The following is a 26,856-nucleotide window of genomic DNA, read 5'->3' as shown; positions in this document are numbered from 1 at the left end:
TGTGATTGTGCTTGTGGATTGCTTCTTTTGTATTTAATACGTGGTTTATTCTGGCGCTCTAATCTGCATATTTCCAGCTTGTGAGCAACGTTGGTGAATTACCTGCTTAGGAAAAGAAATCAACGACAAGTTGAAGAACTACCGACAATATTTTTTTATGCTGTTGTTATGGTATTAATTATATAATGAATAACAATGAGACATTTTCAGTTTTTATAAAATGATAAAATAATTTCTCGCAATCTATGCTTGTGGGGAAGTTATACCTCTAATGCTCTTACCATGTAACAAGATTTTGATATCTTGAAACTTTTAAAACATATTTAATGACAACCTCAAGAAGCAAGGGACTAAATCTAGACTTGATTTTACTCATTTCAATGCATTTACAAAAATACAAAGAAGCACATAAAATATTCTTTTTTTGTTTTTAAATGTTTATAAGCCTATATCCGTACTAGCATATTTATGGTTAATGTGAATTCATATTATATTTATATACAATTCACAACCTTAGGCGATTGATTTGCTTACCATCCCAACATGGTACCTCAAAGACAAGAATCTGCCTCAACTTCTTCCAGTGCTAACTGATATTGTTAATGTCTCTCTTTCTACCGGAGTTTTTCCAAAAGGAGCTCATTCTGCAATTATAAGGCCGCTCCTTAAAAAGCCAACTCTGGATCAAAATGTTCTCAAAAACTACAGACCTGTTGCCAACATAACTTTTGTTGGCAAATTAATTGAAAAAATTGCATGCTCACGTCTTACAGAACATATGGATTTAAACCACCTTGCGGATCCTTACCAATCAGCATACAGACCACTGCACAGCACTGAATCAGCACTTATAAAAGTAAAAAATGACATTATGTTTTCAATTGATGCTAACAGAGCTGTTCTTCTTGTATTATTGGACTTGTCAGCTGCCTTTGACACAATTGATCATAACATCTTAATTTCTCGTCTTTCTCAACGAATTTGTGTCAAAGGACCTGCACTTAACTGGTTTCGTTCATATCTTGCTGATTGGTCTACCCAAGTGGATATAGCAGGTCAACTCTCAGAGCCAATTATCTCGCAGTTTGGTTTGCCACAGGGCTCTGTAGTTGGACCTGTTGGCTACACTGTGTACACCCTTCCAGTTGGTGACATTGCAAATTATCATAATGTTTCTCATCATGTTTATGCTGATGATACACAGTTATATGTATCATTTAATCCCAAAGTGCCGGGCGATCTTGACAGTGCAATAATTCGACTTCAAAATTGTGTATTGGACATAAAAAACTGGATGACTGCAAACAAACTGTCGTTAAATGATAGTAAAACAGAATTCTTTATAGCTGCATCACCATATTATTATAACAAACATTTGCCACCTAATATAACTTTATCTATTGGAAATGAACGCATCGAATCTGCAAAGACCATTAGGAATCTGGGTGCTTTTTTCGATACTCACATGACTATGTCTTCTCATATTACAAATGTTAGCAAATCTGTTATCTTTCATCTTCGAAACATCGCTAGAATTAGGAAATATATCGACCAACCTACATGTCATCATGCCACACGTTCATTGATACTTTCTCGTCTTGACTATTGTAATGGTCTTCTCTCATCATCACCATCCACTCATATTATTCGTCTACAACGACTTCAAAACTGGGCAGCACGTCTTGTATTTGAAGTCGACCGAAAACACTCAGCGGGTCCACTTTTGAAATCACTTCATTGGCTTCCAATACGCCAAAGGATCATTTTCAAATTACTTTTGCTTGTATATAAATGTCTTCACAACCAAGGACCAACATATTTGTCAAATTGCTTATCATTGTATGTTCCAAAGAGACAACTCCGATCTTGCGATGATTATCTTCGTCTTGACTATCCCATGACTAGAGTCTTAGCTGGTGATAGAACTTTTACAGTTTTTGCATCAAAAGAGTGGAATAAGCTACCTGTCTATATTAGACAATCTTCATCAACAAACGTATTCAAAAAGCGCTTAAAACTTATTTGTTCCCATAACATGTTCTTATTGATATTGTAATTTGTATTATTTTTAAGATGCACCTTCAAAATGTAGTTTTAAGTTGTAGTATTAAGATATTTTGTAAGCGCTCTGAGCCTTATGGAAATGGCGCAAATGCTCTTTGTATTGTATTGTATTGTATATATAATAAATGTTTATGTCTTGTATTTAATATACAGTATGTGATGATTTACCAAATGATTAAATGTCATGTTGTTTGTCTCTCCTTACAGGATGGGCAATTAAAATGCAGGGTTCGAACATGCCCCGCAGTAAAATGTGAAAACCCGGTGAGAAGATTGGGCAAATGTTGTCCAATGTGCGTGGGTAAGAATTTAAATTACTTTTTATTATGGTATAATCAGAAAATAAAACAGATATTATTTTGCAAACAAATTTAAGAGTAAGAACAGAGCCGCTTCATAATTATATTAAAATATACATGAAACACGTGTCAACTTACACACACCCACATGTGTAAAATTTACACAAATATTCTGAAATACGTTAATACAAAGATTATGGAGTTATATGCTTACTTATCAGTGTACTTCGGTTATAACTTTAAATGCGCTTTTATCAATACGCACGTGACCACCTCCGCGCTGCCATAACAGTTTATAGACAGTAAGTCTCGAAGTGACCTTCTACATAGCGAGTGGTCTTTCTATACATTTGAATGCAAAGGCGGAACAACATGAGACTGCTGTGCAGCAAAATTGTACATTTTGTTCAGCTTTGTGATTATATTGTAAACGTTTCCGTCGTTGAATATTTTTTTCCGTCGTCAAATACTTTCAAAAATTGTTTTTGATAACATATTACAGATTCGGAATTGCAAAATGTGTAATAATTTTGCCATTCAATTAATATTAAATTTGATGATATTTATCTACAGAGTTCTATCCCTTTCTGTATAGTGGTCAATGCATGAGGATTTGGTCACGCTTGCTGGTCTTGGTATGTCGTGCCCATGGGTCACGTGCGTATTTATAAAAGCGCATTTATAGATATAACCGAAGTACACTGCTTATACTAATTTTACATATTACCTGGAAGGTGATATCAACGAAAGAATATTAACACTTTTTCTTATGCTCATTTCCCATTCTTTCATAAATGCATTTCATAGATGACGGCAAATCTTCTTCAACAACTGAAACTTTAATTTTCACTCCTCCTACCACTACTTCTGTTATTCAAAACACACTGTCAATTTATACTAGCACTCATGCCCACACGACATCTCATTACAACACGCCTCATGTTTCACAAAAGCATAATCCTGATAACACGGCTATTACTGCTCCTACGCCGTTGATTAAGATCACCGAGAAACCTTTCTCAACCGCCATGACACTTCACCCCACTGCAAAAATTCCATTGGATACTTCAATATCTACAGAGAAGGTTCAAGTTGCAGCAACTATGGCGCCATTATCCCCCAGTACCCCACACACCATAACACGCGAAGGTCCTTCGACAAAGTCTTCCACAATTACTACTCCAACACTTATTACAAAACCCAATGCTGCCACTGCTACCACCATTAAGGCACTCCTCAATCCTGTGACGTCCATGGAAAGTCCCAGTGCCAGGACCGCTCAGGCTCGTCCTGTGACATCCATGAGAACTACCGATGGCAAGACCTATCGGGATCTTGACACATCAATGGGAACCATCGATACCAAAACCTCTCAGGAAGCTGTAACATCTATAGGAACCACCAATACCAAGTCCTCTGCGGATCCTACAACATTCATTAGAACCACTAATGGCAAGACCACTCAGTATAATGAAGCACCCAGTGGAACCACTGATGTCAATACCTTCCAGGATACCACGGAAAGCAATAGGATCAATGTGGAAATAATTACACTTAACAAGGATCAGGAGGACGAGGAGTCAGAAATAAGCGGCAAACTGGTTGATGGACACATTGAAACAGATTTCCCTTCACGACACTATGGTAAACAGATATGTAACAACATTCTTCTTGTAAGGATGTCCCCATTAACACAGTTCAACTATAACATCACTCGAGTTTGAATATTGTATTATATCTTGTCAAACGAGTCGCGTTCTAACAATGTGTTTCATGTTCAGATAACTTATGAAATGTTTAATATAACACATTGTCATGATTATCATCATGGCAATTATTAACATCAACATCGACATGTATTTTGATGTGATAAAATAGTTATGTATATTAAACAATGTTTGAGTCCAAAGGAGGGTTGTGTCCGATTTGAGCGCAGACATATTGGAAAATGTTGCCAATCAATATTCATAAGATTGTACAATCAACGTCCAGTTTCCGAAATTGGGTGACTTGTGTTAGGCAGGTGTGAAATATACCTTACGTAACGCATATAAGCTTTGGCTTCATCGAATGGCTGCCTTGAGCTGTTATGTATTTAGTTTAAATAATAATCTTTCCAAGGTTTTTTTTCTTTCCTTTTTCTTTTCCTTTCTCTGCATTCTTCTTCCCACCATTTGTTTCTTTTTTTTTCTTAAAATTATTTGTCTGATGTCTCTTTCTAGATTATCTTTATTTCTTTTTCTTTCTCCCTCTCCCTCCAGGTCCTTTTCACTCTAACTTCTGCTCCCTTCTCTTCTCTTTCTACCCCTCCCCCTCTTCCTCCCCTCTCTTCTCGTCCTCACCACTCCCCTCCTGACCTCACTCCCTTCTTTCTTTCTTTCTTTTTTGCTTGATTGTTTGCTTTCTTGATTGCTTGTTTAACTCTTATGCCTATCACCTTCTTCAAATAAAACTAAATATAAATTCATATAGACAGTATACACTATACAGGGTGCACAACTGATAAGTTCCCCCTAACACTTTTTAAAATAATTCGAAAAATATTTTACGGAATCTAAAAATGTACAAAGATATGTATAGCCCTATTTGTTTTACCCATGTGGACCAATTTATAGCGTCACACATCATTGCATTCAGTCACAATGGTTAATTATGTAAGTAATGAGGCCGTTGCACCTGGCAGCCTTAATATATTCTGATGTGTAATCGATCAGCAAGGGCATTAAATTGATCTAAATGAAGCGCCTAAAGTAAGGTGGGCGATAAAGAAGTGTGCATCGACAGCTTACGTCTGCTTTAAATGCTTGAGACCCGCACAAACACACCTTTGGGATACGTGAGAACAGTGGTACTACTTTCATAAGTGATGAGCGTTTATACATGACTTTTTATTTATCATCACTTTATTGATAAACACCTACCAGTAAATTGACGATCACCTTCCAGCGTTAATAAGCTATCAGGTCAGTAAACAATTTAATGGTCGAAGCCCTTTTTCCGAAAGAATGGTACCACTTTTATGAATAGCAAATCAATTTGCATTACGTAATATATTAGAGAGGTAATAGACGTAACACAGCGTAATTAAAACGCCCAGTCAAGTATATTTCACACCTGCCTAACGCAAGTCAACCAATTTCCAAAACTGGGCGTTGATTGTAGAATCTTATGAATATTGATTGGCAACATTTTCCAATATGTCAGCGCTCAAATCGGACACAATAGTTGAATACAAGCTTCAGTCCGTCGTTTAAGTCCCTCTTAATTCCAGTTGTTACACCCACGTATTTGTTTCTTCAAAATTCAATGGTAACATGGCATCCACATTTTACTAACACGATTGCCTAACATCATACCACAATAACCACTCACCATCCATCAAGTGACATAATTCATTACATATCTTCATATAACTATGCAATAACCGATCATAAGAATTATTATCATGATTATTGTAATGTAGGTCTTAGTAACTAATTAGTGGCGTACCGAGCACAATTTCCAAGGAGGCAAGAGTGTACTTCCAGAACACTGAACCAACTATATTGCGCGTGAAAATTGCCATTGTTTTATTTTGGTGTGACTGAATGGTAAAGGGGGTGTTAATTTCTTATTTTGATCTCGTCCCGGTATTTTGAGCCAGGCTGCTCTCTTTTAGTACGCCACTGCTATTACTAATCTTGTTGTGTATACTGTCATTTTATTAATACTGTGTTGTTTCGTTAAACCAAAAAATCATACATTGTATATTGCATGGTCATTTAGGGTTAAAATCAGCAGTTGTTGGTGGAGAAATTCAAATCTCGTGTTGTAACTATTTCTATCTGAATATGAATCTGTGCGACCACTTCAGTTCAGGCAAATTTACTCTCCACGCACAACTTCGCCAATTACATGTACGTTAAAATGACTTTTGGTTATGCGATATAGGACATACATTGCGTTATTTGAAAGGAGACCTTTGTACTCTTACTTTTTATCTAAGCATTTGAATGCAATACTTGTATCCCTCGGTGAATTTATCTTGTTAAAGCTGTTTACCATCTATATTTCTTTATTGCTTTCCAGCCTTTCCAAAGGGTAATGTTTAAAATATTGATGTGTGTTTGCACAATTTCTTGCAATTAGTAAATTTTCTCAAGATCGTTTCAAATGTTATCTCAGTCTGATTTTTATAGCCAAAAGACTGCATCTTGCATTGTTGTTATAGCCTTTTTTGTTTCATTTTCCAACTCTTTTATTTTGCTTTTTCTATTTCGTTAGTACTCAAGGGTCATACGGATCATGTGCAAATTACAATAGGAACAATTTTCGTGTGATCTTGATGATCCTCTATTTTTTTTGACTTATTGCAAAAGTCAGCAATGTTTTATTTCCAAATCGTACCTATTTTCCATTGTGGATTCAATCATTACCGTCGCTCAATACGTTTGAGCTAATTAGCTCGCATAATAATAGCTCTCTGATATACAAGAAATCATACTAGTAAGTGATTGCTGTCTGTCTGTCTGTCTTTTCCTCGAACCTGGGTAAGTGCCGGGGGTAAGCGAGTACGTGTTGTTGTGATGCGAGCAATGTTAATTTTTTATGCACATAATTTGGTCATGTGTAGAAGAGAAGAGATTTTGGAATGAGAAGTAGAAAAACCCGAACTATTGCATACAACAAGAAGTGGGGGGGGGGCTACATTATTACAGTTGTGTGTACTGTTATGTACGGTACTTAACGCGTGTATGGGGTTGTGGTACTTTTAAAAGCGAGGACGGACACGATAATATATTGAATACACAGGGATACACACATTCAAAGTGAGGAAGACTTACAAAGTGAGGACAAAAATGGTCCTCTCTATGTCATGTATGATAAGTGGGCTGTGTGTACTTGCGCTTTGGGCCGTGTGTACTTGTGTGGTGTGTCTCACTTTGTATGTGTGTATTCATTGAGGTACCAGCAAAGATCAAACTGTTTTGCATGACATTTATGTTTTGTGACAAAAGTTGTACGTTATTGTGCATCATATAATAATAGATACTTTTGCGTTGCATGTTTATACTGCCCTAATTATTGGTGTAACAGAAACAAATCCCCTGCGTTATCAAGGATACTTTACAAATAATAAAGAAGAAAAAGCCGAAAGTCAATATTCCCGTGTAGCGACATGCACTTGACAAATCAATGTCATAAATATTCATTGCTGTCACTAATGAACGTGGTTTAATTGCGTAAATCGATGCGATGATGATATAATGCTCACCGTTTCTGTAATTAACATTTCGGCATAATTATATTCTTTGTATCGATGGTACAACTATGTTGAGGACAGAGACACTTTTTGTGTTCTTCTTTTGATCTTTTGCAGGTGATTTGTATTTATTTCAATTCTTCTTGTATCATTATTTATATTGAAGTTTACAACATTAGCATCATATATTTTGTCTTCCCTTGTATCGTGTTAACGCATTGTGCCTTTGTCATCGGTGTCCAAGTATTTTATAAATCAATATTCACGTATTATTTACGACTACAAATAAATATTACCAAAGTATGACTTAGTGATCCGGACCATGCCGTTTTAAAAATAAATATTAAATATTAACTGCCTATGGGTGTAATGGCTGAAAATAAAATCTCGAGACTGAAGATAAATTGGACAGTTTCAAAAGTCGGTAAGGAGAGTGAAATGGAATAATCATCTTTCACAAAGTGATAATATTTCCCCCATTATACGAATTCAAGACAGTTAATATTGATATTGTGTTGATTTGTATTCTCTCATGCATACATAAATTCTATAAGTTTTAGACAATATTCGATACTTATTTTTCAACACAACACCGAGCTATGTCGTTACATAATTCAAAATTAATTCTAATAATTTACCTACGACTAAATCGGCGAGTCTGATTTGCAAGGCACGCACAAACGCACTGAGAAACAGTCTCTTATACACGTATACAACACGCATACTATATACGTATGGCTTAGGAGAAAAGCGTATTGCCCGGCATAAGCGTAGTTGTGATGGTAATCAACCAATGAACGTTATAGAATTTATATATGTAATATAATCTCATATATCATAGAGGAAGCGGTATTCTCTTGAAATGACTACAATTTATAACGTTATGGCCTTTTATTACATAAATCTACAAATTAGGTATATGTTATGCTGCAATTTGATGCAACACTGACACCTGTGCATTCTGTGACATTGATGAGCTCTGTCCCAAATCACATTTTTCTTCTTTCTGAACAATGGCTATCAGAAAGGTTTATAACGAAACTTGTTCTATATTAATTTCAGATCCAGATGCAGATACAGATATTGGTCCAAGCTCCTCAGATGATTATACTATCGATGAAGAACAGATATCGAACAGAATAACACTACCTCCTCCGCCTATAATCCCTCCACCTCCTCCGTCCGTAGTAGCACTGTTAAATGAAAGTGGTAATATGGTTACTATAGTAGTTCCTACAGCGTCGATAGGTCCACCTGTTTCATCGAATAATTTAACGACGACACCTGACCCGAGACCAACACCGACACCGAACGTTGGTACACCATCAGTGAGTTGTCCGGTAAGAATATTATTGAAAAGTATCGGACCCATATGGAAAGGTTTCTATACAAAAACGATTCTCTTATAAACCATCATGCGCACAGTTTCCACCTCGATACACCTGAGCACACATTTTCGTCCAAGAGCTCTCAAGCAAGCAGTGAATTGTCTCCGCACAGTCTTTGATTACACTACACGGTTGAGTGCATAGCAATGTAAAAGCTGTTGAGCTTCTAGCTAAAAAATGGGCCTCTTTGATTGATTTTTGTCGAAAGTTCAAGTGTTCCCTTAATCCAATCAGAATTGTTTTGTTATGTATCAAACGAAAGCTAACACATACCCTAAAAACACTTTTCGTCACTAGGTCAACAGATAACACAATTCAATTTTATCTGTTGAAAACTACCTATCCAAGCACATTTTTTGACCAAAATGTAGGTTTAAAAAGTCAAAACCTCAAGTGTTCCTTACAATATTTCTCAAATTTTATGTCATTAAATGGAAAAGCACACTTATATTGTCCATATACTACCGTCACTAGAATGAGCAATTCTCTTTAAATGGCCAATTCTCTTTAAATTGCAAATCTTGTGCAAAAAGTTACTATTTTCGCCTGTTTTGTCATACGGATGTAAATTCAATGAACTATGATTTTGCTAAAGAGCGCTTACAAATTGATATGATGATCGGTACACAGAGGCAACGTCTTGAAAAATAATCACTCATTAAGAATATCAAATAATTCTGATAGATGTATTTGGTCTGCACAATTTTAACTCATTTGGTATAATGAAATTTCTCCAGGTTATATACATTATATATGTTTGTTTTTCCGGTTGGCCATTAGAACACAATGGCGATCTTCTCGCTTTACTATCGCCGTCACAATTTGATATGATGGACTAAATCCACGGATCGGACGTAAGGTCCACCTACCCATAGCGTATGGGTTTGTTAAGAATAGATGCAGATACTTTCCATGGTCGATCATCATGTGACTTCTCCCACATATAGGTCATGATCAATAGGTACTGAAATAATCAAAATCATGTTGACCGACGTAAATGTTCTTAATTCTTTATGTTCCCAGAACAATAATGGAAATAACAATAATATAGATGGTGGCAATAATGGAGGTGGACGAGGTGACGGAGGAGGAGGCGCCGTAATATGTGTGCAGGGTGCAACTGGACCTCAAGGACCACTTGGACCACAGGTATGTACTACTACAATGCTGGCCATAAGTGTTGGAACGGTTTTGTTAGGGTTATGTAAATAATCCCCCACTCCCCCGGTCAATGTTGAATCCTACTTTATTTTTGGTCACCCGCGTCTAGTGGCACCCAACATTTATTGGTGGGGAAGGGGAAGGATTAGGGTATTAGGAAAATGTATAGGCTTGACCCTAAAGAAACCCCCATTTCATCACGTTACAAATTACGGAAATAAGGCCTTAATAAAGTGTACGCTTTCCATAAGTGTCCCAACACATTTTGGCCAGCATTGTAGCTTGCTCATAGTACTCTTTATATATATATACCTCATATATAGATTCCTGTCATCTGATAAAAGTGCAGTCATTGAATTAGCTATGCCCTCCTTTTGAACTATTCCCCGGGCAATAGTCTTTTAAAAAGACTATTCCCCGGGCATAGTAATTTTCACATCGCGCGGTGTGCGTCCCGATCAAACTCTACGCGCGCGATGGCGTGTTCGCATTACGCACGCGGCGCCAACGCGCTGCCAGCCAGTTGAGGTGACGCGATCGGTTCATAACGAAAAAATTTCTTTGTTTCTTCATTTTACCATGGCCTAATATGAACAATAAAATAGGCCTTTTAACCAATCAGATGACAAAAATCTATATTAATGAGGTATATAAAACAAATATTGACTGCTTTATTCGGGTTATGGTTAAAATTATAGGCCCGCGGTGATCTCAAAACCATGCTATGACCCTCGGCTGCGCCTCGGGTCATAGCATGGTTTTGAGATCACATTGGGCCTATAATTTTAACCATGCCCCTCATAGCAGTCAATATTTGTATAATAATCATGCCCTTATTCAATGTCATAGATTTAATATTTCAAAGGCTCATTTATCAATAAAGTGACATCAATGTTAGAGTCAATCATTGTCTTCGAATAAAAGGATCATTCTTGAATAATCTCATCTAGTATTTCATGACCAAAATTATTGTCAAATATTAGCAAATTCTGAACATTGTTGGCTGAATATACAACAATTTTGAGACGTCTGCAGCCCTAACTAGAGCCGCTGTGGCTCTCGAGCCACATATATCGTAGGTTTTTTCTGTGATGGCTGTTGTAACTCTGGATGGGGGCGGGGATGAGGTGGGGTTGGGGCTTGGTTGTTAGGATGTTGGTGGTTAGTTGTGCCTAATGCCCTACCAAAGGCTGATATCCTTCCCAAAACCTTTCCTATTGCACCACCAACTGCAAATTAGGTGTGTTTAGACGGTAGCCCACTTACAAGCAAGCCGGCAATTAAATTATGCCAGGGAAGTGTGACTAGGCTGCAAGGGAGTATGTGTCCACACGGGACTTACTTGTAAGCCAACATGGTCTATGAGCCAACTCAAAAGTAAGAGTGACCTTCACTGGTAAATTATGCCATGATTATGCACAATCAGAATAGAATTGGGTCATCAAGGTCATGCTTACATGCGAGTTTACAAGCAAGTCTTGTTCACACTGGCCTTACATTCGAATGTACTTCGCTACCCGGGGGGCACTTCAATTAGAGAATAAATGATGGGATTTTGTCTTTTGCCTATACAATATCGTGTCATAATGGATGGGCTGGCCAATATTTTGAGTAGTGGATGCCGGCGCAGCCGGTATCCACTACGATAAAAATATTGGCCAGCCCATCCATTATGACACGATATTGGATAGGCAAAAGACAAAATCCTATCATTTATTCTCATTCTTATTCAGTTTTAATGTAATTTTTGCGAGAAAAACTGCCTTTTTTCAGACAAAAATAAACTTACTTTTGTGAGGATATCCCCGTTGTTTTAAATGAACGAAACCATCACGAACATCTAAGCCGCCGAATCGCGTTCTTAGTTCTCGCACGTGTATTTACGCGAACGCATTATCGCGTGATCATTGAGGAGCAACAAGCGTGCCGCCGTTGCGTGGCGGCGCGCGCCCTGACTATTATCACTATCAACTATTGTGAGATATTATACACCAGAAAACCAATCAAATTACGTGAATTCTTTACAAGACGCACCCATTGAATAAGAATATGAAATGGATATAGGTGTAGGGCTGGCACTTTCGCAGTAAGGGCCATTCGGTGAGAGCAAAATGTAAACAATATGGGGTCATTGGGTGAGAACATGACTTTTGGAACCTTTGGGTGAGAGCCGAAACAGTGTCAAAAAAACCTCAAAAATCAAATTTTTTGTTCAAAAAGGCTTCAAATTTCTTTGTTTTGTCAAATAATAGGTAACAAAATCAGTGATAAATGAAAATTGCTGTTCAAATTGAAAAATAAGGGTCTTTGGGTGACAGATCAAATGGAAAAATAAGGGGCCTTCGGGTGACAGAACATGTGTTCGTAAAAAATATGGGGTTTTTGCGTAGAGCGACGCTGAAAAAGGGGGTCTTAACAGCCCTACATACGTGTGACCTCCAAAGTGGGAGTGCCCCCCGGGCTCGCTACATGTAAGATATCTTACATGTAAAATCGTCACTCGTAACTTGCATGTAGCTACATGCGAGTGCGTTTAGGGGTGGTGCAATAATTATGTGTACCCCGGGGTGAATTATAGGGGGGGCAAAGATTTTTGGCAGGCCAAAAGGGGGGCAAGCATTTTTGGCAGGTCGAAAGGGGGGTCAAGCGATTTTTGGCAGGTCGAAGGGGGGGCAAGCAATTTTTGGCACAGATATTTTGGGCACCGTTTCTATATTAAGCCCTAAAAAGGCGTAGGAAAACGTTACGAACACCTTCAAATATGCAAAATTTCCTGCTCGCTGCGCTCGCATTACATGTTAAGACAATTTAAGGTTTCAAATTCAGGTTCCAAAAAATCTTGCATGTGTAAGGGGGGGGGGCAAAGATTTTTTGGCACGTCGAAAGGGGGGGCAAAAGATTTTTGGCACGGCCAAAGGGGGGCAAGCGATTTTGGCAGACCATTTTGAGAATTCACCCCGGGGTACACATAATTATTGCACCACCCTTAGACGGGCACTACATGCAAGTTTACATTTGAATGTAGTTACAAGCGACTTTACAAGCGATCGTCTGAACAAGCATATAGATGGGCAGTCGAGTGCCACAATAGCTTTGTTATTATATGGTTTACTTGGGGGCCAGAAACCAATCACTCCAGTGATGACCTATTATTAACTTGTTGCTTGTTTATAAATACCATTTTTTTTGTGGCTATATGCCCAAACCTGAGATATTTTCCCCAATATTCAGAACTTGTGACTCTTATGAGTTCGTTCTGTCAATAAGAACTAGCGATCTTGATTGTACTTATCATTTCCCCCATTTCATTCTGATCAATAGGCCTACTGCTGAAAATTCTGATCAATTGACAATTTTTAGAATGATTCCCTCAATTCATACTACATGTTCCATTGGCATTCATCAGTTCAAACTTGGTTCCGAAGCTTACCTTTTCCACCAACACAACTCAAAATACACATCACGAATAGCAAAAATTACAAACACAAATCACCCAACAAATCTGTCCAAATCCATCAAAATATTATCCAGTTCGGATGTGAAGACATATTAACATTGTTGCAATACCTCTTTATCTCAAACAAAGGTTAAGTTGTTACATCAACTTACATCATAAAACTGGTTTCAAAAAGACTTTTGACTGTTTGATAGCTTTTGATACAATCAAGATAATTTTGCACTATGATCATTTTGTTCAGATATCTCCCCTTTCGCACTGAAACAATACCATAATATGTTTTGACAGAGAAAGTCACTGACCTGGTCAAGTTCATATTCATAAATACCACAGTCCCTATAATCTGTGGGTATGTACAGTGACACCATCTCCGTAAAGGCTATCGTTCACCAGCATAATACCAATCATTGCTCAAATTTGACCTCATCTTTTGGAATATGAGTTTTTGTACCTAGCACATTCAAAGGTCATTCAATTATTGTACAGAAATATTGGGCAAAAGAACTGGTGCGAAGGGGATGTTAGTGTTACTACTGAATATTAAACAGACTCTCCCAATGGTCACCCATTCTTACAGGGCCTTCTCCTCTAAGGTTTACTATCTCCCGGGTACTATCTATACCCTGATGAGGCAAGCAAATGGTTAGTGACATATTCCTCAAGTACTTAAGTAATATCTGTCTTTAAAGCTCTTAAACAAACGTTTTGTAATGAGTCAATGGGGTAAGCCTACAGTACCACACGCTTACAACAACTGGGCACTTTACTCGAGGTATAAATACCCAGTTTACTCGAGTTAAATACCCCCCTCTCGCAATACAGCTAGTGTGAAAGTACCTTCGCATACTTACAACTGAACACCCCTTAGCTAGTGTGAACACCACTCCCTTCATTACAAAACAGCCACACCAATCCTGCCACTAATATAACAGCTCCTTTAAAACAAACGTCCCATATTAAGCACAATTACGAATAACACAAACAGCACCCACTCACCTTACAGCAGCTATCACACAAGTCATCTACAAAACTTTCTGAGTTCAAAGTAACTAAATTAACTTCCTACAACCTTGAACTTGGTTCAAGTCCATTCAATCAATATCACATTACTTACTGCACTTAGGCCTACAACTCCTAAAATCCCTACTGGTATTTCACTTCTAGTAAACACCTTTCACTACTCCCTAGGGATCATTGTGCATTCACAACCTTATCAATCCATATGTTAATACTCTCTCCATTAATCTCCATCAACTGAAAACAAACAATTTGGCCAAGTTCAACTAAACAAACTTACCAATTCCCACTGCAAATTCCAATTAATATTAACCCTTGAAACTCCACAAAAACCAGTCCAAACATTCATTAACACCACATTCATTAAATCATCAACTCCTCCCAAAACACATTTTTCTACCCTGTCACGCTCCACTACACAAATCGCAATTGAAAAAACAATTCAATATCCATTAATTACTACACCACAATTTATCGAAACCTAATACCATGTACCCAAGCACTCACACTATTTCACTGAAAATGAAGTAAGCTCGTGGCCACGTACAAATTCAAGTATCGTAGGAGGATAGCCTCCCTACGATAAACTACGAGTCAGCTCTTCGTCAATTTTGCCCTGGTGCATTCTGGGGCCACAAAGCAAATTTTGCTGACCTATTTTGTCGTAATTCTTTTGTTTTCTATGAAGAGGAATGTACCCATACATAAAATACAGATACACGAAATAAGCCGTTGAAGTCTCATGAATGGAACCTATACATAACACTATTGGAATTTTAGTTCAATTTAATTTAAATTTTAGTTCTAGTTTTAATTTTAATTTTATCACCTTAAAACATTTCATATTAAAATACGAATGTTTTGAAATGTTTTAAGGTGACAAAATTCAATTATTACTTTGTTCAAATGTGTTATTTGTCTATTCCAGCTCCAGTGACACCTCATTAATTTCCTTGGACCTTTGGATGCAATGTAATAGGTATTAGCAGGGCTGTATACTGCCAGTTTTCATGCCCCTCCAGCGAACATCCTACCAAGGAAAATATGACACTGGATTTGGAACAGATACTAAATGGGACTATCGAGATAAGAATATATCTCGAATGCGATGGCTATATAATGCATCAATTATCTGGAGTATCTTATTGGTTTAAATAACGCATAGGGCATTATTATAATGAAACACTATCTGGAGTTCAACCAGAAGTCAAATCAATAAAGTAATGGTGGCGTATAGAACTACTACTTGCCATTAATTGATTATCGCACATAATATTTTAATAGATTTTACAATGTAGCCAACAATGTCAACGGAGCTGAGTTACCAGTAATAAATTATTATGACCAAGATTGTTAACCTTTTTGTAAACAACATTGTTTTTTTACGCGTTTGTTATAAGTTAAATTATCCTTGGTCGGTCCTTGTTTTGCACATCAAGTTGATACACACACTAAACAAAAGCATTGCAACATCGTTGAAAAAAGAATAATTCGATAAACTGCGAGTTGGACATTCATCCAATATCCTGTCGATTTCACATTACGTATTTGATGGCAATGTTCTTTGCATATAATTAAGGTCAGTTAATTGGTCGGAGGGTGTCACCTACGGTGACATCATGTACGCTTTCCCGTGCTTACAATGGTGAAAAGACAGGAATCCATTTGAACGCAAAGAGGAAGGAATGTTTGTCCATAAAATGTCCAGATGCCTTTAGAATGGTCGCCAAATGATTTAATTGATTTCTGCAACGTATCATGAGTTTGGTTACGGAAGAAGTTTGCATGGAGTGGTGCTTGGATGAAAACAACAGTCAATGATACATCTTGCAAGGGATGGGAGACTCGTGAATTTCAGTTGCAATAATAAGATCACGTGGTTACTGCAAAAAGGACATAATGAACACACACGACAATGTTTTGGTGTGATTCAAGGTCATCGGATATCATATGGGGTAGCCACATCACCTTTCTTTTATCTGAGGCCCTCAGACCTTGAAGAACCTTTGACTTCTAAGGCTATTGAACTCTTCTATTTGACACATCCATGAATCATTCTCCCATCACCATTTATCTGATACGTAGCAGAAACCAATTAAAGCATTTGGTGATCATTTTAAGGCGCCTGGACATTTTGTGGGCTAATGTTTCCGCCCTTCCACCATTGTAAGCACTGCACCACTACGCACAGTATGTCACCTTAGTGTACACCTTCTATGCCATTGATTAAGCTAATCTTAATCGTTTCATACAAAAACATTGTTATTTTGTACGTAATGTGAATCCTTCAGGATATTGAATGAATGTTCAACTTCCAGTTAGCCTTTTTTCAGCGATGCTGCAATACGTCTGTTTAAGGTTATTAATTATTTTAAACTGTTGTGATTTGGTAGTTCACAGCATCTTACGAATGGTAGTGAGCTTTGGCAAAAACTGCATTGCTCAATTCATAGCGAGCGTGTAGAAGAATTAAAATATCACAGATATACCTTTATAGGTGCTGCGGTTCTTGAGTTACGTTGTAAAGAGAGCTGAAACAACATCACTTTTGTAAAACGTACACAACTAATTAACAACAATAATTTAAGCAATTTTGCAAAGTATACGATTTGTAGAATGAACTTTTGCAAAACATCAAGGTGTTAATTTTCAATAATATATTGATCTAGATAATGAAAATCGATTTTTAGGTTGCTTCGACCAACAATACCTCGTCTACCCGTAATGTGTGTATTATCTGGCTCAATCTTTCAGATCCACACACCATGAAGTTTGCAATACGTTGCACTGTTTGACATAATGCCATTGACATCAAAGCAATTTGTTACTCAATTTGCTATAATTTTATTATTACTATTTCTCTCTCTTCTTCCATCTCTCTCTTATGAAGGGACCAAAGGGCGATGTCGGGGACTCAGGGGAGCGCGGCAAAAGAGGGAAGAAAGGTGACTCCGGGCCCAAGGTGAGTGATAGCCACTATCATTGACCATGTTGAATGAACAATTTCATGCTGTCGATGCTTTTGAAAAGAATCACGGATGTCGTAAGTGTTAGGAGGGTTTTGATATAGGGTAATGTAAATAAGCCCCCGCTCCACCGATCAGTGTTGAATCCTACCTTTTTGCTCACACGCGCTTGGTGGCACCCACATTGATTAGTGGGGAAGGGGAGGGTTGGCGTGTTATGAAAGGCTTGACACCAAAGAAACCTCCACTTTATCACGTTAAAATAAGGCCATAACAATACGTTTTCCAAAGTGTCCCAACACATTGTGGCCATAGCTGTAGATGGTAAAACGACCATAATTGCGTTTTTTACGATGGTAAAAATAGTCACGGTAATCAACCATGAACTGCAAAGACTCTGGAATGTACACATGAGTGATATAATGCTTATTAATATTAATGAAGTAACCGTTGGTAGATAAGGCCGTGGGTATTCACTGTCAAAGTGATGTAATAATCAGATTAACTACCATATTATGACGTGAAAATAATTTTTGTACATACCACCCTGCATTACAAGCAGGTTACACTCATCACATGTGCATGTCTGCACTTTTAGATTGAATACAATACCGCTCTTTTCAAAGAGCGTGTGATCAGGTGCGTGTGCGTGTGATCAGGTGCGTGTGATCAGCATGATATAAATATTCTACAGAATTAGGATCCACAACTTTATCCCTGCTCTTTGACATCTATGGTTCAATGCAGAGGTACCACGTGAATGTACTAGTGCAGCGCGATATATTCAAAAATTGTTTTCACCTATTGCTATGGTAGTCAATCCGATTATTACATCACTTCGATGGCGAATAATGCAATCAAGTCATCTTAGTACATGAAGTATAGGAAGTCGAACGTTTCATATTGATATAATTTCTTTTGTGTTAGGGACAGCTTCAAAGCCTCGGTCGACCACCGACACCCCGGCAGACCCAGCCTGGTTTCTATTGTTTGTAACAAAGAACGCTATAAAACCACTGGTTCTATCCGGGCGCCGGCGATCGACTGGCGGTTAGCTTTTTGAAACCATCCCTATCGAGTAACTGCATCTGTACTTGTTTTTATCTGTTTAAAACTTAGGGTGATCGGGGCGACAAAGGGGACCAAGGAAGCATAGGCCTACCTGGACCACCTGGGCCCGAAGGGCCACGTGGTTATGGCGATCCAGACACAGAAATAATAACCATACCCGGACCAGTAGGACCTAAGGTAATATCAAACCCTGAAAAAAGTAGAATGTATAAGCTGTGTCAAATAATTGGCAATGTATAGGCATTTATTTTGTCTAAAAAATAACATTTCTTTGTACCTTTGTTACAGTTTGTAAAATTTCATGTTGCAGTTTGAGGAATTAGGACATTGTGTATTCTTTTTTAAAACAGGTGGGGGGTGTGGGGTGTGTGTGTGTGTGTGGGGGGGGTGTATACTAAACAAAACGTATTTTGTTACTATTGTTTCGTTTTATGGTTTAGAATAAAAGAATAAAACATCTGTATAAATCTCAGTAAATTGAAATATATTTTACAATATTGAGTCGTTTATACTCAACTACATAATGTAATGAATTTCACGTACAAACGAAGAGCATCCACACACGTAGAAACTTTTTTATTCTCACTACAAGTTATCAACTAAAGGTGTCTGCCAACATAAAATGACTATATTCTTTTATCTGAAACAGGGCCATATTGGAATGCCGGGACCAAGAGGACCAATTGGACCACCTGGGCCACCTGGACGTAATGGACGCCGGGGGAAAACGGGTAAGTCATCTTAGTCTGAGCCCAGCTGACCAAATTTGTCCATCCAGAAAATATAGGATGTTACTCCCTTAAGGGGGTACTACACCCCTGGCCAATTTTGTGCCTATTTTTGCATTTTTCTCAAAAATTATAGTGCATTTGTGACAAGTAAGATATGTATATTATAGGGGCAAGGACTACAACTACTGCACTGAAAATTCAGCAACTCAAGGCAAGTAGTTATTGATTTATTGATCAAATACTGGTTTTCCCTCATTTTTGACTGTAACTCCACAACTGTTGTCTGTGCTGAAATAAAATTTCCAGTGCAGTAGTTGTAGTCCTTGCCCCTATAATATACATATTTTACTTGTCACCAATGCGCTATATTTTTTGAGAAAAATGCAAAAATATGCACAAAATTGGGCAGGGGTGTAGTACCCCCTTAACTTCAAGCTCTACCATACATTGATATAGAATATCAAGAATGCAGAAAAGTAAAAACCTTCTTCACAAAAATAATTCTTCACAAGTATGAAAACCAACATCTCTGATGTTTGGAGCTGCTACAGAGCTCTATCAAATTGGATTTTGATGAGATAGGTTCAAACTTATATGACTCTCTGAGTCTGATCGAAAGTAAAAAAGGTTGTTATCTGATTCAGACACAATGTTGTACATGAATGAATGATGGTATGCAATTGTCGCAATTCACAATATAATGCGCCGCCATCGGTTGGTCTTGCCAGTTCAATTTTCGGGGTCGACATCGCCGTTCTAGCCACCACTGGATTTTCACCCGAGTGTGATACTAAAAATGTTGAAAACGTATAATCAGTAGATAGAAAATGGATCTACTACAATTTTAAATGGATGTTTAAGTGTACATTAACATCAATATTATTTATAAATATAATGACACACGTTCCTGTGTTGTATTCTTAATACGAGACCTTTGGATGTCGACTTTTTCCCCATGATGCACTGCATATTTCGGCCTCTCCGTAGCATCCGCTGGAGGCGCATTATATGTGATGTGATCAAGCAAAATTAGTCGGAAGTAGGTTATATTAATTTTCAGATACAGCCAAACAAAAGAACAACTTCTTTTGTTGCCTATTGTTTGTTATCATCTGTTCATATCATTGGAACAAAAGGTTCAATTTCAATGGGGTTTTATATATTTATAACTCTTTATATATTCATGTAAAACACTAAAAATTAAATATGGCCGACTTCAGACTGATTTTGTGAATCAAACGAATTGAAAATCCCAAATGACAAGAACGATATTCTTGCTCTTACATAATTGTATGAAAAGTTGAAACATAAATGGTTAATTTTCACAGGGTCAAAGCGGTCCAGTTGGCCCAGTGGGGGAACCTGGTTCTCGGGGATATAAAGGTGAAAGAGGTTCAACTGGACCTCGAGGACCATCAGGGAAGGGTAAGTAATTCAGAAAGACATCTGAATGGCATTCCACAGCTTTCTGATATTTTCTATGTTGAAAAGCAGAGGATGTTTTAATACATTTTCATAAACCCTTTGGGGTTTCTGGCCTTATACGTCTGGCTTTTGTAGACATGTGATGCAGTGAGACAATATGAATGTTTGCTATAAGAAAATCAAATTTAATTTTTAAAGTCTTGACTATTAGCTCGTTGGCTGCAATTTTAAAATTACCATTTTGTGTATGTGGTAATGGGGATTTTGCAATTAGGTTATATTGATCAAATTTCCCAATCATATTGCATTGTGGGAATGTATTTAAGCCTCCTCTGGTTGAAAAAACACAAAGGTATTTGTTTTCCACTAGGGCTATGTCATGTAGCACCGAGTCTGATTGTCGTTGCCTGTAAACATGGCAAAAAGTAAGGAGATAAAATCTACAGCTCACAGTTTGATCAAATCAAATTTGTTTGTTTGTTTGTTTACCCAGGTTGGTCCGTGAGGGACACATGCTAATCCATGGAAAACCATGGACCGTTCCAAGCTCATACAAATGCACAAGCCTGGATAGCCAGTGTAGGCTAATAAATATGCATGCTGGCCAAAATAGCTTTGATAAACAAAGCAAGAAATGGAAGAAAATAGCTAGGCCACTCCCAAACACAATCAATTGTACAATTTTACTCTCAGCCCTTACTTCGTGAGAAAGGAAACTGGAATTCCAATCTCAAGCCCCGATGCAAAGGCTTAAGCGCATTACAATTTTTTACTGCTAATTCCCTGTTAGATATGTGTGCATATTCCTCCCAGAAATGGATTTTCTGAAGGGGATGTATAGGGACCACCGTTAAGGCCACTTAAAGTGCATTGTCTTTTGGTTAAAAAAGTTTGAAATCTTTCAAATCTGCTCACAGATTTATCATTCTAAACAGATATGGTATGCCAATTATGTTATGTACTGCTGCAGAGTAGTATCTACGCTTGGTTGAACATGAACATGTTAAAGGTTCATGGGTATTGACATGTGATCGGCTGGCAGAGAAAGGTTATAAAATCACATCATAATTGATAAATGTTTTGGATCTTGTGGGGTATTTCTATTTTTAGCTTGGTGATATTATTACTGGCATATTTAAATCATATCTTCTTGTTATCATATGTGATTAATCTGAATAGATATCATGAAATAAAGATATCAGCGGCATGTCAGCAAGGCCATGGATGTTACCTTAGACATCGGGATTGTTTTAATAATATATTTAAGAATTATATAATAAAGAGCATAATTTTGAGCACAAGTGCCCGCATACGGTGTACACCTATTATTCATTTCAACAAAAATAAAAGACTGACAGTATTTTGTTTAAATATTACTTGTCTTCAGTTTAGAAACCCTTATATTACGATATATATGGTTTAAAAAAATAGTGATTGCATTCCAAATGTTATGATTGTCTACATTTATCCATTTGGAGTTGCCATTTTGTTGAATCTGAATTGAGTAAAAGGGGGTAATTGGGCTAAATAAAAACAAAAGAGGGTCATTGGATGAGAGGGAATTGAAAAATGGGGGGTCAATTTCCCTCGGCCATTTTCAGTGTGTGCCCCGGCATTCAACCACTAGATTGCATACATATCTTATAGCGTTATTTTTAAACAAAATAAACCAAAAATGCATTGAAATTACTATAATTTAAATATTGCGACACCATGAGACCCTAAACATTCTGTGAGCGTGGGAATGTTTGGTGATCAAACTTTACTTACTTCTGTGACTACATATTTTGTGTTCTTGTCCCCTCTGAGTATACTGTCTATGTTTTACTGGTTTTCATACCTTGCTCTTTCGTTTTACCCTTAGGCTAAAAATTCATAATTGTGACCTGTTTTTGAAGGTCAATTTGTACTTTGTTTGATTAAAAATAAAGCTCTATTGATAAGAAATACCCCTGTGTCAGACTAATGTATTTAGTTGAAATATTTCTATTTCTAGATGGCTTAAATGGAGCTAGAGGAATACCAGGACCAGTAGGACCAAAGGGTGCATTTGGAGAGCCCGGCAAACGTGGCTTTACTGGATTACGCGGAGACAAAGGGGAGCCAGGATCGCCATTTGTAACTGTGCAAGGGGTAGGTATAATTAAATACATGAATCCAAAACCCACCCAAGTCCATGGGAAGTGATTTTGAAAAAAAAACCTGTGTATCATTTTAATTCCTTCAGTTAGATTTACCTGGTCAATATGGTAAGTTGTAAATGCAAATGGGTGGGTTAAACTGTATTAGGTATGACGATTAGCATTTCAGGGACTTCGTGGGGTTCATTTTAAATTCTGGACTTGGGTGGTTTTTTGAATCATATACTAAGACAATAATGTTGGAATGAGATTACCACTAGTAAGATAATACAAAATATAGCACACAGTTATGTATAATGTTGATACGCATTCTGCCATGTAATATAAACCACACACTTTCCTTGATTAAACCCATTTTTTTTTCAAAAGTCACTCTCCAGCAATGAATGTGTTACAAGTGGACTTTTATACATACTGGATTTCAATCAATGTGTTACAAGACTCAAATCATGGACTTGGGTTGATTCTTTCATACATGCTATTTTTCACATGCTCAATAGACACAGAGGATGAATTTGAGTTGTTCTTTCATACATATGACAGGCCTATGTATAGCAACACTTTCCCATGCTTAACTCAATTTGGCCAAAGTATGGACTTAGGTGGCTTTTGTATTCATATATTCAATTGTTAACAAGTTGTACAGGCATTGGCTATAGACTTTATAAAAGACCGTCATGATCTGCAACAATCTCATCAGTGCATTTTGTTGCATTAAGCATGACAGAAAGCACTGAAGGCGTGAGGGAAATACTAGCGCATGACACTAAATTCACGTTTTTATATCAACTAATTCAGTTGGTTTGCGATCTACAAAGTGAGGCAAGGTATCGATTGGTTGTGAATAATTCACACCAACTCTTTACTCGTACCTGTTGAAGAGTAAAAATGCCCTCTACGAGGTCACGCCACACGTACCCGTACTACCTGTTCATGTGAGCCCAGCAAACACAAAACAAACGTTTTAAATAAGTTATATTTTGGCTTTTGGTTTTAGTAAAAACGTTTTAATAACATTAAAATGTCGGGTTGTATAAAGGTCATGATAACGTTTTAAAACGTTTTGTATGAAAACACACTACAATAATATTTTTTAAATGTTTTCAAAAAATGTTATTGTAAACTATTTTAAAAACATTTTACCAAATATTTTGTCAATACTTAAATAACATTATGTTAAAATATTTAAACTCAGCAAACACAGAAATGTTCTTAAAATGTTTTTTCAAAACCTTTTAATAACATTTAAATGTCGGGTTATATAAAGGTCATGAAAACGTTTTTAAAACGTTATTGCAAACATTTTGGGCAAACATTTTTCGCAAAATATTTTTTCAACCCCAAAATAACATTCTGTTTAGAATGTTTTGTATCAAGTTTTCAAGAATGTTTTTGGAATGTTATTAAAACGATTTTATACCCTTTATATAACCCGACATATAAACATTTTCTTTCTAACATTTTGGTTGTTGAGCAGTAGATTATCAAAAATGTTTTTAAGGTTATGAAAACGTTTTATACTCTTAATATACCCTTTATATAACCCGACATTTAAACGTTTTCTGACAACCTTTTATCACCTTTTGCGAATGATGTCGAAAACGTTTTGTGTTTGCTGGGAGTGCCCTCAGTGTTATTCGTATATTCACAATATAACCAAGGCATGATCTGTGCCTTATTCTGACTCTAGTATCCATCAAAAATAGAAGCGCTGTGATCATGGGTCAATGACTTAAACATAACAATCGTAATTTTGTTGGCATGTATGACATCACTATTAACGATGATTGAATCGGTACGATACGATCAGGTCCAATGTGTGATTGTACATACTACACACTTAAATGTTTATGTGGTGCTAGACGGAACCCTGTTCATAATTGAATACCTGAATACAAAACCCACCCAAGTCCATACTTTGGCTAAATTGAGGTAAGCATGGGAAATTGTTGCTTATACATAGGCCTATCATAAAAGAACAACACAAATCCACCCTCTACGTGCGTCTATTGAGCATGTAAAATCCAGGATAAAAAGAATACACTAACTGTGTGATTTTATAAACAACAACACCCAAGTCCGTCATACAAAATGACCCCCACGAAGTCCCCGAAATTCTAATCGTCATACCTAATACAGTTTACCCCACTCATTTGCATGTAAACTTGCCCTATTTACCAGGTAAATATAACTTATGGAATTAAAATGATACACAGTTTTTTTAGTTTTCTCAAAATCACTTTCCATGGACTTGAGTGGGCTTTGTAAATTCATGTATTCAGTTATATTTATCTATATCGCAACTAAGCCAGACTCACCAGGATTTAAACTATCCCAATTATCTCTTCTTTTTTTGACACAGCAACTCCTAGTAGTTCCAAATGAATTGCACATGAACACAATAGACACTGAGGCTTCAATAGTGTACCGTTTGGATAATAAGAAACTCTACTTCCGTGACGATACAACATGGAAATGTCTCATGACTGAGGAGAATGAAATGATGTCTGGGGCTGGAAGACCTGGACCCCCAGGTCCACCTGGACCCATAGGACCAAAGGGAGAAAAGGGGGATTCAGGAAATTTGGTGGGAATACCAGCTGTAAGTGTAAGTCAACACCTTTCTTTAAATCATTTTTTAATGATAAATGCTTATTTGATAACCTTATCAAAAATTCAAGAAGGTCAACAATGGTCAAAGCAAGCAGATAACTTGTAATAACATTGGAATAATCTCTTCAGTGACTGAAGAAGACCTGTAGATGCAGGTCGCAAGCTGCAAATCTCTGCAAATAGTAAATCTTGTGACTGTTGTTTTAAATCTGCTACTGTATTATAATTGCATGGTTACAATGTGCATAATAAACTCCTCAACAAAAGTTTGGAAAGTTTTTCAAAACTTCTATATCTCAGATTATTTGTGACATGTTCATATCGCGTTGCATATCAATAGATAGCTACTTTATTCTCCTTAACAAAGACACCAAATTTGAAACAATCACCATTTTTATGCCTAGTAAGTAAACGTCTTGAGAATGTAGTGGGGTCTCAAACAGAATGTGCCAAATTTACCATTATTATGTGCAGCAAGCTGCAATCCCATACCTACGCATTGTCCAAGATGACAACGCTCGTCCCACATAGCCAGGGTAGTCAACGACGACCTACAGAATATGGGAGTAGAGAGAATGGAATGGATTGCCATGACCCCAGACCTCAACCTCTTGTGGGACCAGCTTGGTCGTGTTGTGAGTGCCAGTTTGCCATAGTAGCCAATGCAACCACATTGAATGACCTGCGATGAATCCTGGTTAAAGAATGGAATGCCATTCCACAGCAATGTGTGACCAGGCTAATGAGCAGCACAAAGAGGAGGTGCCTGGTTGTTGTGGCTGCGTATGGTTTTTCCACCCGCAATTAAAGTTGACTATGGTGCTGTTTGAGCACAGAATAATGGTCAATTTGGCACATTCTGTTTGAGACCCCACTACATTCACAAAACTTGTACACAGCCGTGAAAAGGGTGGTGTCAATGTCAAGGAGAATAAAGTAGCTTTGCATTGATATGCAACACGATATAATCACGTTGAGGAGTTTATAATGCATGGAAGTAAAAGACACTTTCATGCTTAAGCTTGTTGTGGGGCCAAACATATGTGTCAAAACGTAATTGCGCTCATTCCGTATTTATGTTGGACTGGTATAAAATGAGTCTTGCCGCTGTTCCATCCACTGACTAATTACATTCTTTTATTTTTTTAAAATAATCAGAGCACTTCTTGTGGTAATAGTATCATTGAACAAGGTGAAGACTGCGACGACGGTAACATCTTCACATTTGATGGCTGTATAAGTAAGTTTGACATCACAAGGGAATACTTCCCATTTCAATTA

The 26,856-nt window shown here is 37.3% G+C and overlaps 1 protein-coding gene across 1 annotated transcript in view; it reads left to right on the top strand.

Annotated features, from left to right (window-relative positions):
* The window catches only part of LOC140154432 (uncharacterized), an 81,274-nt gene that overhangs the window by 53,308 nt on the left and 1,110 nt on the right, over positions 1 to 26,856 (top strand). The window contains exons 4-12 of the mRNA XM_072176998.1: positions 2,272 to 2,365; positions 8,668 to 8,945; positions 10,017 to 10,142; positions 17,519 to 17,590; positions 18,714 to 18,842; positions 19,315 to 19,396; positions 22,818 to 22,954; positions 25,325 to 25,570; positions 26,734 to 26,815. Coding sequence (XP_072033099.1) covers positions 2,272 to 2,365; positions 8,668 to 8,945; positions 10,017 to 10,142; positions 17,519 to 17,590; positions 18,714 to 18,842; positions 19,315 to 19,396; positions 22,818 to 22,954; positions 25,325 to 25,570; positions 26,734 to 26,815 — 1,246 coding nt within the window. The remainder of the gene's footprint in view (positions 1 to 2,271; positions 2,366 to 8,667; positions 8,946 to 10,016; positions 10,143 to 17,518; positions 17,591 to 18,713; positions 18,843 to 19,314; positions 19,397 to 22,817; positions 22,955 to 25,324; positions 25,571 to 26,733; positions 26,816 to 26,856) is intronic.

The sequence above is a fragment of the Amphiura filiformis genome, chromosome 6, assembly GCF_039555335.1.
Source record: "Amphiura filiformis chromosome 6, Afil_fr2py, whole genome shotgun sequence".
Taxonomy (NCBI): Eukaryota; Metazoa; Echinodermata; class Ophiuroidea; order Amphilepidida; family Amphiuridae; genus Amphiura; species Amphiura filiformis.
This window is presented reverse-complemented; position numbering and strand designations above follow the sequence as displayed.